Source organism: Pelobates fuscus, chromosome 3 (assembly GCF_036172605.1).
Source record: "Pelobates fuscus isolate aPelFus1 chromosome 3, aPelFus1.pri, whole genome shotgun sequence".
NCBI lineage: Eukaryota > Metazoa > Chordata > Amphibia > Anura > Pelobatidae > Pelobates > Pelobates fuscus.
The window spans coordinates 161,638,687-161,654,769 of NC_086319.1; the positions used below are offsets into that span (position 1 = coordinate 161,638,687).

The window sequence follows — 16,083 nt, forward strand, 5'->3', positions numbered from 1 at the left end:
GCATACATAATGTGAAGTTTTTGGATAGGTAACTCTCTAAAGAGTCACATAAAAAAGCTGATATCTTGCGTATGGTAAATGAACCATTAACATCAATAGAGATACAATGAAATCTCCACATTTTGCTAAGGACTGGAAAGATTGTTTGTTTGTTTTCTGATTGTGTCATTTATTTGACTCTTGACCAAGCTTTCTCTTATTTCATTTTTCTCTCTCAATCCTTTCCTTTTTTTTTTTAACCAATCAACTACTTCAAAAAAAGAATCTACTCCTTCAATTTGATATGTAGATCTAACGTGTGTCATAAAATAGCTGATACCAAGCTAATGGACAAATTATCCGCTACTATCACTAGTGATACAATGAGATGGCATTTTGCTAAGAACTGTAAATATTTTGTTCTGATTCTAGGACTCTGTGAGCCATTTTGAGAGATCAAACAGTTGACCAGATTTTTCTTTTCCTTCATTTCTTTTTTTCACTTTTAATGTTTTTAAAATAAATGAGTTACTGGTTGGTAACTTCCTTCCCTATCTGATTTTGAATGTCAGGAAGTCGTATGAATTTGAGGACCTGCTACAGTCTTCTGAGAATGGTAGAGTGGATTGGTATGCTCAGACCAGGCTAGCACGCACTTTATCAGAAGAAAATGTATATGAAGACATCCTAGGTAAGGAAGCTCAAATTTGAAAGAAATATAGCACATTAATAACATTTCACAAAATGCAGCATGTGTATCAGACAGATATGGGATTGCAGTTTACTGTTAAAAAGGCATATTTAACCCCTTAAGGACCAAACTTCTGGAATAAAAGGGAATTATGACATGTCACACATGTCGTGTGTCCTTAAGGGGTTAAAGGTGAATTATCATTACGTCAACAGCCGCTAGCAAGCTGACGGGTAAAACTCTGTTTATCCAGCTGGAAATGGGTAAACATAGCAGAAGAATCTGTAATATTCATTTTCTGCCAAGTTACATAAAGACTATGCCTAGTATGCTTTACTTATGATTCTTTTATCTTCAATGGAGAGTCACATTTATGCTAAATTTGATTAGAACATTTGCTACTTATAGACCACAGTGGACATTTCTGTACTCCAGGCACTTGCATTTAGACCCATGTTTATGAATGTTGGATGTTTACCTGAAAATTGTGCGCTCAGAGTTCTGTGAAATAACCCATACTATGGTTATTTACAATAAATTGAGGGTTTATGAAGTAACAGTTCAAAACTGAATACATGCACAAAACATCTACAGATAACAAGTAAGCGAAAGGAAAGGTGTTTTTTTTGTAACTGTAAGAACAATGTGGATGTGGAATTCTCAGCCTGAAGAAGTGTTTTTATCAGAATCTGTACAGATTTTTAAACAGCAACTAGATGCGTACTTGCAAAAACATAATTTTCAAATAAATAATTTTTCAACTTTAGGGTAATAGCTTTTTAAACCAAGGATAATTCTGATTGCCATTCTGGGACCAAGAAGGAATATTTTCCTAGTTTGTTGCAAAATTGCAAGTGCTTCAAAATGTTGTTTTTTTGCCTTCTTTTGGATCAACAACAAAAAACAGATGTAATGAAGACTGAACTTGATGGACACATGTCTCTTTTCAGCCTTAGTAACAATGTAACTATGTAGCTAAAATAGGCCCTTTTTCTTAGCACACAAAATATTTGATGTGAAACTGTTCCTTGGACCATGTTTGACTCATGTCAGAGTTTGAAAAGTCAGCCAACATATTTAACATATTTAACAGCACAGTTCATAGGGAAAAAAGACAGTACAATATACACAAACCAATACAAAGGTAAAGAGGACCCTGCCCTTGAGCTGAGATCTAGCCATTGAAGCCTTCTTTTTAAAAAGTAATAGATAGAACTTACCATGGTGAAAATGGGGAGGTTTGACAACAGGTGGCAGAGGGAATTTGGAGGTGATAGCTAGAGAGAATTGAAGGATAATGGTAGCCATTGCCACAAGTGAACTGTACTTTTTATTTAAGAACAAATATTTAAATGAACACTATGGCTTTAGAAATACAAACATGTATTACTAACACTATAGTTTCTTGTTACCTATCTAGATGCTCTCCTTACTGCCCCCCAAGTTTGAAAAGTAAGATTTACTTACTTATTTATCTTCTAGCCCTCATTGTGCTGGTCTCTATGATGCTGTTATACCCCCTTGGCTGAGATCATCAAAATTGAAGATCTCAGCCAATCAAATGCTTCCTCATAGGAGGCTATTGAGCATGTGCACAAAACGACACTCTGCACCAATCAAATGCTGCTCTATAAGCAGCTTCAGATCAATAACTGAGTTATAGCAGAGGACGTGCCTCTATCAGCTGTCTTCCTGACAGCCACTAAAGGGGTGCTAACCCTGCAATGTAAACATTGCCGTTTCTACAGACCATTAATGTTTACATTATAGGCTTGAAAGAGCGGGACATTGCATTGTCATCAACTATAGGGGAACTATAGAAGCTACAGAAGAAGATCTCAGAATGGTTTCATATAGCCAATAAATAACTAGGCAAATAGCTACTTTAAAGGAGGAGATACAGTTTACAAGTAATGCTTGTATTACGTAGAGTACTTAAATGTAGTGTTTGTACAACATCATATTTTTATTGTGTACACACCAAAAAGGACTATTGTCTTAAACTGCAGAGCACTAAACAAACAAAATTCTATAAAATTCCTACCCTCTGCTGGGATGACATCTAAGCAAAAATCATTTAACTCTTATAATGCACTCTTGAATTCTTAAATAAGACAAGATGCAAAATAATGAGGTGTTACAATTTCTTGTAATACCTTTTTTATTGGACTAGCAGAAATTTGTAGTGACAAGCTTTCAGGAGTTCCTCCCTTTATCAAGTCTAAAGCATTTAGTGAAAAAATCAAGCTAAGATAAATGTATTGAGACTAAAGAAGCAGATGGTATTATGGAATATATGCCAACATCCAGTATCCCAAGCCACTAGACATGAAGGAAACAGAGATGCAGAGAATTGAGCCAGCAGTCTCTGAAGGTGTAAGTATAGATGTTGAGGACCCACTGCTTTCAGGCCCAGCTGTAGGTTAATGACCCATGAGCACTGCTGTCTTACAGGGGATGTTTTGAGTTGTCATAATGAGCTCCAACACTGTCACTATTGCTAAGCATTGGTCCCTACTTTATCTTATGTGTTAAAGAGAAATAAATGAAATTAAGAAAAAAGGGCTCTGGGGACAGCCTGATAGATTAATTGATTTTCCTCTGCCAGCAAAAAGTATTTGACTGCTTTCTGTGTATTTTTATAATGTTTTTCACAGAGTGATGATGGAAAATGTCTACTAGATGAGGTTGCAGTTCAGCCAATAATTTGTGCTGTTGTGCAATAAACTGCATCAGACCATCAGTTCAGTCTGTGCCTGGTATTTGTTTAACATTTTATCCAGCACAATGAAAAAGTCAATAATATAAAAGGTCACAGTCGTAAAGGACATCTTTTACATATTAGAGAAACACTATAGTGTCAGGAATACATATGTGTATCCCTGAAGCTATAGTTCTGAAATTACAGTTTAGGCCCCTGGCCCCCCCTTTTCTCATGTTTCAGTGAGTGTCCATCGTGGCTGGCTCCGCTCCCTTGGCTAAGATCATGAAACTTGGCCACAAGGGAGGCAGGACTAAGGGACAATTGAAATAATTAAAAACAAGAAACTTATACAAACCATACACACCTTAAATAAGGTGTAAGAACTAATCTCCTGTTATAAACAAGCCTCTATTATATATATATTGGAAGGATAAAGTAGGATAACATGTCCTTATTAAAAGTGGCATTGTCTGGGGACTTTGCCGAATTCGCAAAGACCCCCGACGGTGACATCGCTGCTGGGGGTCCGGAAGCCAGAGGGGCAAGTGAAGATGAGATTTACTTACCTGAACCAGACCCTCCTGTGCATGGCCTTTTGATCCGGTGGGTCCGATTCAGAGAATGCGCGAGAGTACAGCATAGAGCTCTCTGACAGTGACGCTTTTAAAGTGTTACTGCCAACAGGGTAAAATCTCTAGTTTTTTTGTGTGTACGTTTCTTGTATGTTTCGATTAGTACAGCTGCTGTGTTTCTGAAGGATTGTCTATTGAAATGCTAGACAAAAAAGCTTTCTGTGTACACAGAATCTTTCCCTTTTCTTCTTTCTGTAGCTACAAAAAGTGCATGGAAGAGTATAATTTCACAGGTTAGCTAAGTAAAACAGACTGGGAAGTGTGACAATATGTCAGAGGCTGGTTGAATGAAAATACTTTTTTGTTGTGACCTCCTTGAAGTCTAGAAATTATTTAACCATTAGATGCCCAGGGCCATAGCATTATCTAAACCATTACTATGAAAAGACTATAAAGCAGTATATATAATGTGCAGGCAGAAAAGAATGGGAATAAATAGGTCACAATGGGTTTTATATATGTAGGGATAGCCTTATTTATGTCCTAACCACGAACAACTGCAGCACCTGCAATACATATGGTGTTTTTATGTAATTTAAAATAAGTATATCTTAATTTATTTCTTTGTATAGAGTTTGTTCCTATTCTGATATTACAATATATAGATTATTCTATGCTTACCCTGTTTTTTCCTCCCATTAAACTGCAAGCAACTTTGCAGTTAGCCCAGTACTATAAGTGATTAACAGAAAAGAAAAGAAGAAAGAGAAGAATATCTAAAGCCTATGCATCCTAAGTGTGTGTGCGTGTGTGTGTGGGGGGACTCCCCTACACATATACGCACAACATTTAGCCACCACACACACCTTACTCAACCAGTGCACTCTGCCCCCCCCCCCCTTCACCCCCCCCCCACATACAGCTCTCAGCCTCCTCCTCACAGACACAACACTAAGTCAATATACTCACAGAAACTGAGCCCAGGTCTCTAGGAAGGGCCCCAATCTGGAACCTTGCTTAGGTTCCTGGGCAGCCTTAACCCAGCTCTGAGAGCACTTCTGAAGCACCCTGCCTATGATGCTCTGAGGTTTATCATAATACATGCACTAATTAGGGACACAAATCTGGGACGGAACCCTGGATTCGGCACAACCAAACCCAAGACACTGGAGATATGCCACAATTCTACAGGGGCATATGAGTCAGGGGTGATGCTTATTATTCATTTTAATTTCTTGAGTGTGATCATTCCGTTTATTTATCTACGTAGGTTTTATTGCAAAAATATTATTTGTTGTTTTTACCCCCACTTTAAATGGTACCTTCATTTTTCAGGATATTTCAAGTTTAACCACTGTGTTTGCTTATTTTGTTTTGCGCTCTACTTCCACTCGCTTATGAATATATCTCTCTCCTCCTCCCTTCCTCTTTTTAGATTGAGTTATTACTCTGGAAATTTATTTTCCTTTGATCTGAAGTAGAATGTTTGGGAGCTGTCAGAACAGAATACCATGCTCTTTGATTAATCTGTTCTGGATAAACTGGTATCAATAATGGGAACAAAATGTGACCTTTTATTAATTTAACTATTTGAGTGTTGGAGGGATATGCAACACCATAAGTATCACATTTTAAATGTAGTAAACTCCTATTCTGTTTTACCCTTCTTCTTAGGCACAGTCCACTTCCATAGTCCTTTTTGATATGCCCTGCCTTGCATGTCCAATATTCAATTCATGGCAAATCAGCCACATTGAAAGCATCATTTTAATTTTTTTTATAAAACCCCAGCGTATTTTAGTACACTCTATTAGCCCTATTATTGTACTCACTAGTATCTCTCTGGGAGAACTATTTCTCTTTCTCTGGGTTCCCTTCTCACAACAACAATTTGTGATTCAGTAAATCCTTGGAATACAAAAGGATGTGTTTAAACTACAGTAAACATGTTTTACATATTGCTTGCCTAGATTTAAATATTTTTATAGTGCTAAAAAAAATAATTCAGTTAAACATCATAAAAGTCAGTTTTGAAGTCATTTAAAGGGACAGCCTAAGCATATATCCTAGCCTTTAAGTCATGCTGATGAAAATTGTGTTGATTCTGGGAAATGGCACTGTTTACATTTAGCAATGTCCCTGCCTACTGGTGGCTGTCAGGCAGACAGCCAATAGGTGCTCAAATAGAATATATTTGACTTTTGCCATCAGCATATTTTACTGTGCTTCTTATAGAGCAGCACTTGGTTGGCAGAATGCAGCAATTGCCATATGTGCTGTGTGTCGTCAATGCTTCTCTTGGAACAATATCTGATTGTATAAAATGTCATCATGCTCGATGACTTCACTAGAGGAGGACTTGGCTGATGTGAGGAAACTGTCCCAGCATTGGATTAGAGGTAAGGTTAAATACAGTTTGAAAGATTTAAAATAAAAAAAAAAGACAAAAAAAATATTCTAAAATAATGAGAAAATATGTGTATATATATATATATATATATTTTTTTTTTTAATACAGTCTTCTTTTAAAGGTTCTTGGCAATCACCCCAAATGCCATCACACAATTAATAAACCAAAGAACAAAACAAAAATAAATCTTTGTGGCCATATGAGGTATGAATTGCTCAACGCGGTTCAGCCACGCGGTGGCACATTTTGCTTTTGAAGTGTTTATTTTGTGAATACAGTTCTGGAAAATGCAATTTTCAATTAGTATCTTCCAGTTTAACAAGGGGTTTCAAATTAATTTTCTTATCATTTATATTGCAGATACTAATTGCAAAGAAAACCCTTATGAAGATATTGAGACAGACAATCGGTGTCTTGGAAAAAAGTGTGCTCCCGTTTTTCCTGGTGTAAATTCCCCTATTCCTGGAACTCCCACCAAGGTGCAGAGCATTGTCTGACAATAATGTAAAAGGGGTATTAATACATTCCAACTACAATATAGTGATGTTGCAAAGGTCCACTCCGGTCACCATAACAACTTAATCACAATTAAAAAGGTCCCGGTTACCAGCATTAACGAAGGGTTTATCCCCAAAGTCTTCAAGCTGGAGCCCTATCACTCTGCCTCTGTACTACTGATCACTGTCTAAGGCTTCTATTAGAAACCAGGTGCTGCTGAAAGGAATAGATAGTTAGCTGACACCCTTTGAGTGATTGAGTGCCAACATAAAGACTTTCAGGTTAAACAGTTTAACCCTTTAAGGTAAGCCGGGGCCTAGACATCCTTTCACCATAACAACTTAATTGCGAATAAATTGTTATAGTGCCCAAAGTTGTCATTTAAGCAAAACACATTCATTAGTTTTACTTTTTTTTTTCTTTTGATCATATGCAGACTTTAAGATGTCATTGATACAAAATGTGTTCACTTGTTTCTGTGCTTGATTGTACTAAAAATAATCTTAGAGAGTACAGCCTTGTATCTTGCTTTAGATTGACAATTTTTAGAATGTGTTTTATATTATGTGACCAACAAGAATAACCCACATTTCCTCTTGGCTAATCATTACTATAAGAATAATTTCATTTAAGTTAAAACTTTTCTTGTAGTCATTTAAAATAACTAGAATAAGGAGTCAGGCTGTAGGTTTTTAGTTTTTTTCTATTTTTGTACTTTTGAAAAAGAAGCAAAATACTAAATTGTAACTATATTTAATTTGTATGTTCTCTTTTGCCATAATCCCTTATGTCCCTCCTCTTTATTTCCTAAGGTATCCCAAAAGTCTCCTTTCTTCAGACAGAATTCTGAACGCCGCAGCTTTAAACTTTTGGATTTGCGGAAACTGGGACGAGACGGAGTAGCCTCTCCTAGTAAACTTAGCCCCCCTTCCTCTCCAAGTAGCCCTGATGATTCTTTTTTTGGTACAGGAGACCCACAGAATGGACGTAAGAGGAGAAAAATCCCTAGGGTGAGTCTTGCATTAAATCTTCATTTATTTCTACAGAGGACTCTAAATTTCTCATTATTTCTAAATAAAGATTTTTTGGTTTCTCTTTTGCGGTATAGCTTGTCATGAAAATAAATGCAATTTTTGAAGCAAGGCGAGGGAAAAAAAGAGTGAAGAGACTATCCCAATCTACAGAGAATAATTCCGGGAGAGGTAAAATCAGTTCCATGTGTTGCTCTTATCATCCTACATATTTATTAATATCATCCTTTACTTGGTGCTATAGCATGTTCCTTAGCATTGTCAAAGTGGAGAAAGAACATCTTTCTGCAAAACGATTTGGCATGTGCCGTTATTTTGTGGGATTTATAGCTCAGCTTTCTACTGAACACTGTAGAACCCTCTTCAAACTTATCTGCAGCTAGCTTCATTCATGAAAAACATGAATGAAGCTAACTGCCTGGATCCATAATATCTGTGGAATAACTTTTGTTTTCTTGCTTGTGTATTAATTAGTGTTTCATTCTGAGTTAAAGGAACACTGCAAGCACCATAACCACTACATCTTCCTATACCCAAAGTAAGTAGTCAAACCGTTTAGGTTGAATGGTGTGACTAGTTTTGGATGATGCTATAATCACTACATTGGTCTATAGTGACTTTGGTGCTTAATGTGTTCCTTTAATCTATTGCAAGGTCATTAGTGTATGTTAAAGCTATGTGTGACTTTAATTCTCTACAACTCATTATATTTAACTCGTCTAATACTATTAATTTTCTAGTTACAGATGATAACAGTGAGTCTGACAGTGATACAGAGGAGAAACTGAGAGGTAAAGTATAGAATTTTTCTTTGCAAATCAATATGTATTGTCTTCTGCATTTTTGCGAGCTTCGATAAAGTTAAATGGACATTTCGTCACAAGAAGCTGTGTATTAAATGGCATATTCTGCAAAGAAACCTGAAGATGATATATCTGCTTTGTGTGTTGTGGCTGGGGGAGAGGCAAATAATAAATGAACACACCTGAAGCTTTATCTCCCAGGTGCCATCTTCTTTCTTCTTTAGCTCCTGAACTTCATCTGACAAGAACCCTCATCACTGCTGTGCTCTTGTGCATGTGCAAGAGTACAACACAGAAAACTATGGGCGAGACCAAGGATCAACTTGCAGAATGCACAAAAAAAATTTGTTTCAATTAAATTCCAACACAGTTAATATGAGTGTCTATGTGTATGAAATACTCATAGGTGACAGTGCTGCTTTACAGGGGCTCTCCAAGTACCATACACACTTTTTCTTATTTTAGCGGTTATAGTGCAAGGAGCTTGTACAATATTATTATGCAATGATAATGTTTAGAATGTTACAATATATTTGATCAATCTATCATATTATTGACAATTGTCTGAAAAATTAAGATTAATGTAGCCAAATCCTTCTATAATGCTCAGAGTGTTTCATGAGTATCATGACCATGTGGTCACAGTGTTCAAATGTAATAAACTTTCTCATTATTCTTTTTTTTTTTTTTTTTAATTCTTTATTTTTGTTGCGCATGGTTTGACAAAGTGATGTACGTTGCCACAACAGCAAACATAATCACAGTAGGTTCACAGGTTTATACATACGTGGCATTGAGGTAAAAGCACATTTTTTTTTTTTTTTAAACTGTTAAACAAAACTTTCTCATTATTCTATCTCCAGCAAATCTCCAGAACGGAGTGCATTGATGTGTATGGTGTTTTATAAGAGTCTGGTTGCTTGTATCTTTTGAGAACCCTAGTTAAATTCCTATAAGAAATATGAAAAGTGTGCATAGGCACATCATCATCCCACAAACATAACAGATAACACAAACTGTACAAATGAATTCTTTCATGGTGTTGTTTTTATTTCATTTTTATGCCCTACTAACTTTCTATATCTAATCTTTTGCAGTAAAGAAAAAAAAATACAAATATTTGTTTCATTCTTTTTTTTTTCCATACATTAATAGGACGGCTTTTTTATTTTAAAGAGTGTTGTTTTACATGTATAGTGAGAGTATATCTACCTTAATATTAATATCTGATATCACAGATTATTAAGTGGTTAATATCAAACCATTTTATTTTTCTGACACTATTCAGCTCACAGCCGGAGGTTGGTCCATGTCAAGTCCCGAATGAGCCTAACACCGAGGTACCACACTCTGGAGCGAGATCTGATTGAGTACCAGGAACGTCAGTTGTTTGAATATTTTGTAGTAGTGTCTCTTCATAAAAAGCCGTCTGGAAGTGTGTATATTCCTGAGGTCACTCAGCAGTTCCCTTTGAAGGTGAACATATGATATATGTTTTTTTTTCAGTTGGCTTGTTGGTTCTTATCAGCTGTCAAAAAACTACTGTAGTGCACGGTAGGAAGCTAACGCTAAACTTTAGCTCCTAAAGAAAAGTCATGATGTCCATTGCGTCACAATTTTTAGAGAAAAAGGGAAAACACAGCAGATTGTAATTATTAAATACAATAAAAAAAAAATAATAATGCAAAAAAGAGTTTAAGTACTTTTTATAACTATTGCATATTATAAATATATATTGCAGGGGGATAATTTATACACCATATCCACTTTATTATTGGACATTTTACTGCCCCCCAAAATACTGTTTAGTAGATACACCTCCAATGAAAACATGCATGCATATAATTAGGCATTTTTTTCATTGGAGTTATATTTAAAAACAGCTTTCAAAAGCTGTAGATCTCTTGTCTGAATCATTTGCAAGTCCTCCCCTTCTAACTTTGCCCAGGCTTTCTGTGATTGCCCAATTATAGATTCCCAATGCAGCTCAATGAGAAGTCTTGGCAAGGCAGGTGCTCTGGGCACTTGTTGAAATAAAGCAAAAAATAAGTATATGCCGCTACCCCAGTTAAGGGAAAATATATTTGAATAAAAACAAATGAAAATGAATATATAAAATATCATAAAAACAGCAGGAAACAAATTACTCACTCCACCATGGCAGAAAATTTGCTCCAAGTTCTCGGTGCCGGCAGCAATATTTCTGCAATTCTGAAAATTCTCTCAGAATAGCACTCAAAAGAACTTTTAAAGGAGCGCTAAAAGGGCTTTTCCCTATTTGCAATGTTGAGAAAGCATCCAGTAGTGACGTGAAACGGAGTTCCAAGTTTTGTTTGTTTTTTTGTTTTCCCACTCTCTTTTTTGATGCCCAGTGCAGAGATGTGTTAGCTAAAATTCTTATCACGGCTGCTTATTATAGTGGGCATGCCTTGTTTTAAATATTGTAATAAATCTGCACTATAAGGATACTCGTTTCCTCCAGATATTCTTTTTTTCCCCATTAAATTCTTTTGAGTGGGGTACTGCAATTTTCTGAGAATTATGTGCTCTGATCAATTGTCTGCCTCTTGGGTTTAGCTCCACTGAGTTAATACAACCAGGAAGTAACAGGACCAGTTGTCTAATTGACAAGGTTAATATAGAAAAGTGTTGATTTCTCTTGAATTCTGCAATAAATGTAAAGGCTTTGGCCTGCAGTTGTGGGAGGGGCATGTTACCCTATTTAAACCCCCCTACTCACCTTCCTCCGTCCCGTACGTTTTTCAGCGATCCGCATGTCCCCACCCTCCACTCCCTCTATCTATACTTTCATTACACCTCATGGGTGGGCCCTCTTTTATTACAGGCCTACCACGACGTCGGTTCCGGCACACCCCAACCGACTTATTTCCCCTTTAATTCTTATACGGCCTTATTTTGCCCCTCACACAATTATTTTTTTTTTTTATTTAAACAAAAACACAATATTCACACAAAAATCATGTATTTTATTATAGTAAATTTCTTTATCAAAATCAACTTATGTGTTTTGTTGTATTTTTCTTAAAGGTTTACTCCAAGCACCAGGACACCTCAGTGTTTTTAAGTCGTCATGGTACTTGGAGTATGTATTTGTGCATTACAGTTTAAAACACTGCATATACTGTTTCAGTTTAGTTCTGGCTAATGTCAATTCTGTGCATATTTTTTGCACAAAGTGTCATTCATTGCCCGAGAGTGCTGAAGCTCTGAGCCAATGAATGACCAGTGGGATCATTACGTCACCCTGCATGATTTGAGGCTTGGCACCTAGGTAAGAGGCAAACCGTTATAAAATAATTTACATAGTTACATAGCTGAAAAGAGACTTGCGTCCATCAAGTTCAGCCTTCCTCACATTTGTTTTTTGCTGTTGATCCAAAAGAAGGCAAAAAACCCAGTTTGAAGCACAATTTTGCAACAAGCTAGAAAAAAATTCCTTCTTGACCCCAGAATGGCAGTCAGATTTATCCTTGGGTCAAGCAGTTATTACCCTACATTGAAAGATTATATCCTTGAATATTCTGTTTTTGCAAGTATGCATCTAGTAGCTGAATTTGCCACATTACCTGTTAACAGTGCCAGTGTACTCTTAGCAGACTGTTGTGGTTATGATGTTTAGAGTTACTCTTTGAATATGTCCTATTTTGAATTTGCTGCTAATGAACTAGCTGTCGTATGTATCTTTAACCTAAAGACTTACTGAGTTAGAATGTTAATTAGTTGCCGTTGATAATGCCCTACTCCTTGTTGATCATGATTATTAGTGAATATACATATATTGCCGTGCTGTATAGTGGTCATACAAACAAATCAAACATTAAATATGAATATTAAGCTAATTTGAACACACCTGCAATCGCAGTCCAGTCCATCTTCTCTTCACAGATCAATAAAGCTACAGTTACTCTTCTTGTCTTTTCTATTGCCAACTTGCCTGGTGTTTATAAGGGCTTATTTACACATTTAAATGGGCACTTTTTTAAATTTAATTTTTTGCTGCAGTTGGAGCGATCATTTAAATTCATGAGAGAAGCTGAGGACCAGCTCAAAGCTATCCCACAGTTCTGTTTCCCTGATGCAAAGGATTGGGCTCCTGTAAACCAGTTTGTAAGGTAGGATTTAAGGATACAATAATGTTACCTATGGGTGTTACACTACAGTCTGAGTTATTCTAGTCCATTCCTATTAGACTGCATTCAGGAATATTCTATAGATATGAAGCTCATATTCTCCTGGACTCACTTGATAGTTGAGTGGTGCCACGATTACACATATTTTAACTGCTGACATTATGTATTGTAATGTCCTCAGGACTATACTGAAAATGGCTCTCTGTATAGCTGAGGTCTCAACCCTACCTCTATATATGTGCTCCATTAAGTAGTATTATGACATCTCACTGTCAATGAAAGAAGGAGAAAAAAGAGGATACATTTCTCATATACAAAATTAGGTTAGCTTAGTCCCCATCAATATTGAGATCCTTTGGTATAGCGAGCTGCTTATCATGATATAACTATCTAAATTGGGACTAAATCCTAAATTTAGTCTATAAGTATGTATAGAGAGATTTTAATCCATTGAAGACCAATGGCCATCTATATCATAAAGAGATATGAACTATCCTACTCACGTAGCACTATTAAAACATGATACATCCGTGCATTTTATATGATGTGGACATTTCTTGTTAGGATGAGAAGGAAAACTGCTGGTTACTGTGGAGTTAAAAGATATTACGCTTGTATAAAGCAAAAGTGTGCTGATTTTATAAAAACAATGTAATCTATATATGTCTAATATATAGATTTTCATAAGTAAATCACTTGTTTTTTTTTCCCAAGAACTCAATATTTACATAATTTATCTCTGACACCAAAGTTTAAAAATGTGTACACTAAAGACAAAACTTCTCTGTAGGGAAAATTCTGCCACGCACCGAGGGGTTTATTCACGGAACACAGAATTATGGTAAAATTAAATTAAGTCGCTAAATGTTGACTAAAATAGCCAAGCTGTGACTGTAGCAAAAGTGTCTGTATCACGTCACCAAAAAAAGTTGACTAGAATTTGCAGTCAAAAATATCATCAATATGGACAATATTGTCTTGTGGTAAAGCCCAAGGTTGACAAAACTCGATAAAGCAACTGCTATCAAACCCTTCCCCCCCTCTCCCTCCCCCCCCCCCCCCGAAAGCATGTGGTAATCAGGTTCCCATGGTTCGTACAATATCCTCAATATACATCATTGTTGCACATGAGTTGGACAATCAGTGTTTAGTGGACAAACCCCTAGCAAATAGATCCATCACACCCAGTATTGTATAATGAGTGACCTATATTGATGTTCATTGTCTTATATTTGGCTTATTTTATATATTTTTTTTCTACAGTGAAACATTCTCATTCGTGTTGACTGGGGAAGACGGCAGCCGAAGATTTGGTTACTGCAGACGACTTTTGGTAACTAATTTTTATTTTCTAAATCTGTAGTATTTTGGAAGCCCTAAATACTTACCCATCCATCTGCTAACCTAGCAAACAATGTTCAGCATCATTAATATCACCAGATAAGTGACCTCATTGATGTGCCAGCAGGCACTTTAGCCTTTTTTGTGAACATATAACATTATATTGCAATATATAAAATGGTGCCTTTAAGACCATAGCAAATTCAGTTCTGATGTTCTATGTGAGAATTCACAATGGTTGCTGTTTGGTAATGCTATGCATATTACGTCGGGCCTTGTCTCTGCCACACATACTAAACTGGATTTCTATTTTATTTGTTTGCTTTTGTTTTTGAAAGCCTAGCGGGAAAGGAAAACGTCTTCCTGAAGTGTACTGTATTGTGAGTCGCCTAGGATGCTTCAACCTCTTCTCCAAGGTATACTGGAAAAAATAGGAGAGCAGTTTTAAGCAGGAATAGTTTGATAACTCCCTTTCTACCAATATGAATATGTAGAACATAGCAATGTTGAAGGGAACTTAATTGACTGGAATTCAGAGATAGTTCTAGCAGTTTAGGTTTCTGTTCTCCAAACTTTGGAAAATGTTGCCCCTTGTTTTGATGACTGAATAAACTTAATTCACAAATTAACACTGCAGAGTGCTCATTTGCCAAAGTATACCACAGGTTTTTGCATTTTACTTTCATAAATATGATGGCTTTTAAATCTTGAATATACCCTAAATAATATTTTCCTCCTTTTGTTCAGATCCTGGATGAAGTAGAAAAAAGGAGGGGAATCTCACCTGCTCTGGTTCAGCCGTTCATGAGGAGCATCATGGAAGCGCCGTTTCCAGCTCTGGGCAGGAAAATCTCTGTCAAGAACTTCCTTCCAGGGTCGGGAACTGAGGTACTGAGGAAATTTGGGGAATTCCAGCAGTTCTATGAATGAGAATCCTTTCTCCAACACAACCACTACCTATTTTGTTTTGAGGAAAATAGAATGATCAAAATATTGTGTAACAAAGAGATAAAATTACTCTTTGGTACTTAAAGAGTTAAATAGTCTCTTCCACATGCATTGACATAAAAAGCATTGTTCCAAAACAGTGTGTTATTGCTAAAGTGAGCCTGCATCATTGAAGGTTATTAATATGAAAAAGTGATACATGTGCTTATTTGTATACTTAGCAGAGCATTCCGGAAGATGTGTGAAAAAATTCACTAAAGCGAGAATTCAAAGTGAATTTCACATTTAAGGTCGAAATTGCAAAACTAGAAATATTCTAGTATACTTTCAGTTCAGCTACTATGGCATTAGATTTGAGATTCACTTTGAAAACTTACTTTAGTAAATAACCCTAGCGGTCATGCAGAGCTGCTGTGTCTGAGGCAGATATTTCCTCAGGCTTGCCTTTGGGTATGTGGATGATGTGGATGATGTACAAAAGAACAATTCAGAATATATTCATAGATGAGCATAATCATGACATCGTATTCGCTCAATCATGTTTTTTGTATGTATTTATTTTATTTTTTCATTTAGAGCTGTTACTGTTTTTTCCTGTTTTGTTTTTGGTTAATATATTATTAGTTAATACAGTACTTTTTTTGTTCCCCCCCACCCACTAAGGAGAGCATATTATGGTAGAATAAATGAAAGATGGTTCTAACTACTACTTGATTCCTGTGTTATCCCTAAAGATATTGCACAAGTATCCTATTAGCAAATCCTATTGTGGGTCAGATAATTAAAACATTGTAACTGTAAAATGTTTTACTTATAATTCTAACAAATTGAGAAGTTCAGAATGGAAGATATTTTTTTTAATGAATATTAACCCTTCTTGGAGTCACCCTGGCTGTCAATAACTTGGTTAGATTCTGGCAAGTCATAACAACTTCCTCCACTTTTGGTGGTTTTG

General features: G+C 36.1%; 1 protein-coding gene across 2 annotated transcripts in view; it reads left to right on the plus strand.

Annotated features, from left to right (window-relative positions):
• The window catches only part of DENND2A (DENN domain containing 2A), a 130,151-nt gene that overhangs the window by 94,320 nt on the left and 19,748 nt on the right, over positions 1 to 16,083 (plus strand). For both annotated transcript variants that reach the window (XM_063447595.1, XM_063447596.1), the window contains exons 4-13: positions 552 to 670; positions 6,717 to 6,835; positions 7,667 to 7,864; positions 7,963 to 8,056; positions 8,626 to 8,676; positions 9,977 to 10,164; positions 12,712 to 12,821; positions 14,103 to 14,172; positions 14,519 to 14,596; positions 14,928 to 15,068. In XM_063447595.1, coding sequence (XP_063303665.1) covers positions 552 to 670; positions 6,717 to 6,835; positions 7,667 to 7,864; positions 7,963 to 8,056; positions 8,626 to 8,676; positions 9,977 to 10,164; positions 12,712 to 12,821; positions 14,103 to 14,172; positions 14,519 to 14,596; positions 14,928 to 15,068 — 1,168 coding nt within the window. The remainder of the gene's footprint in view (positions 1 to 551; positions 671 to 6,716; positions 6,836 to 7,666; positions 7,865 to 7,962; positions 8,057 to 8,625; positions 8,677 to 9,976; positions 10,165 to 12,711; positions 12,822 to 14,102; positions 14,173 to 14,518; positions 14,597 to 14,927; positions 15,069 to 16,083) is intronic.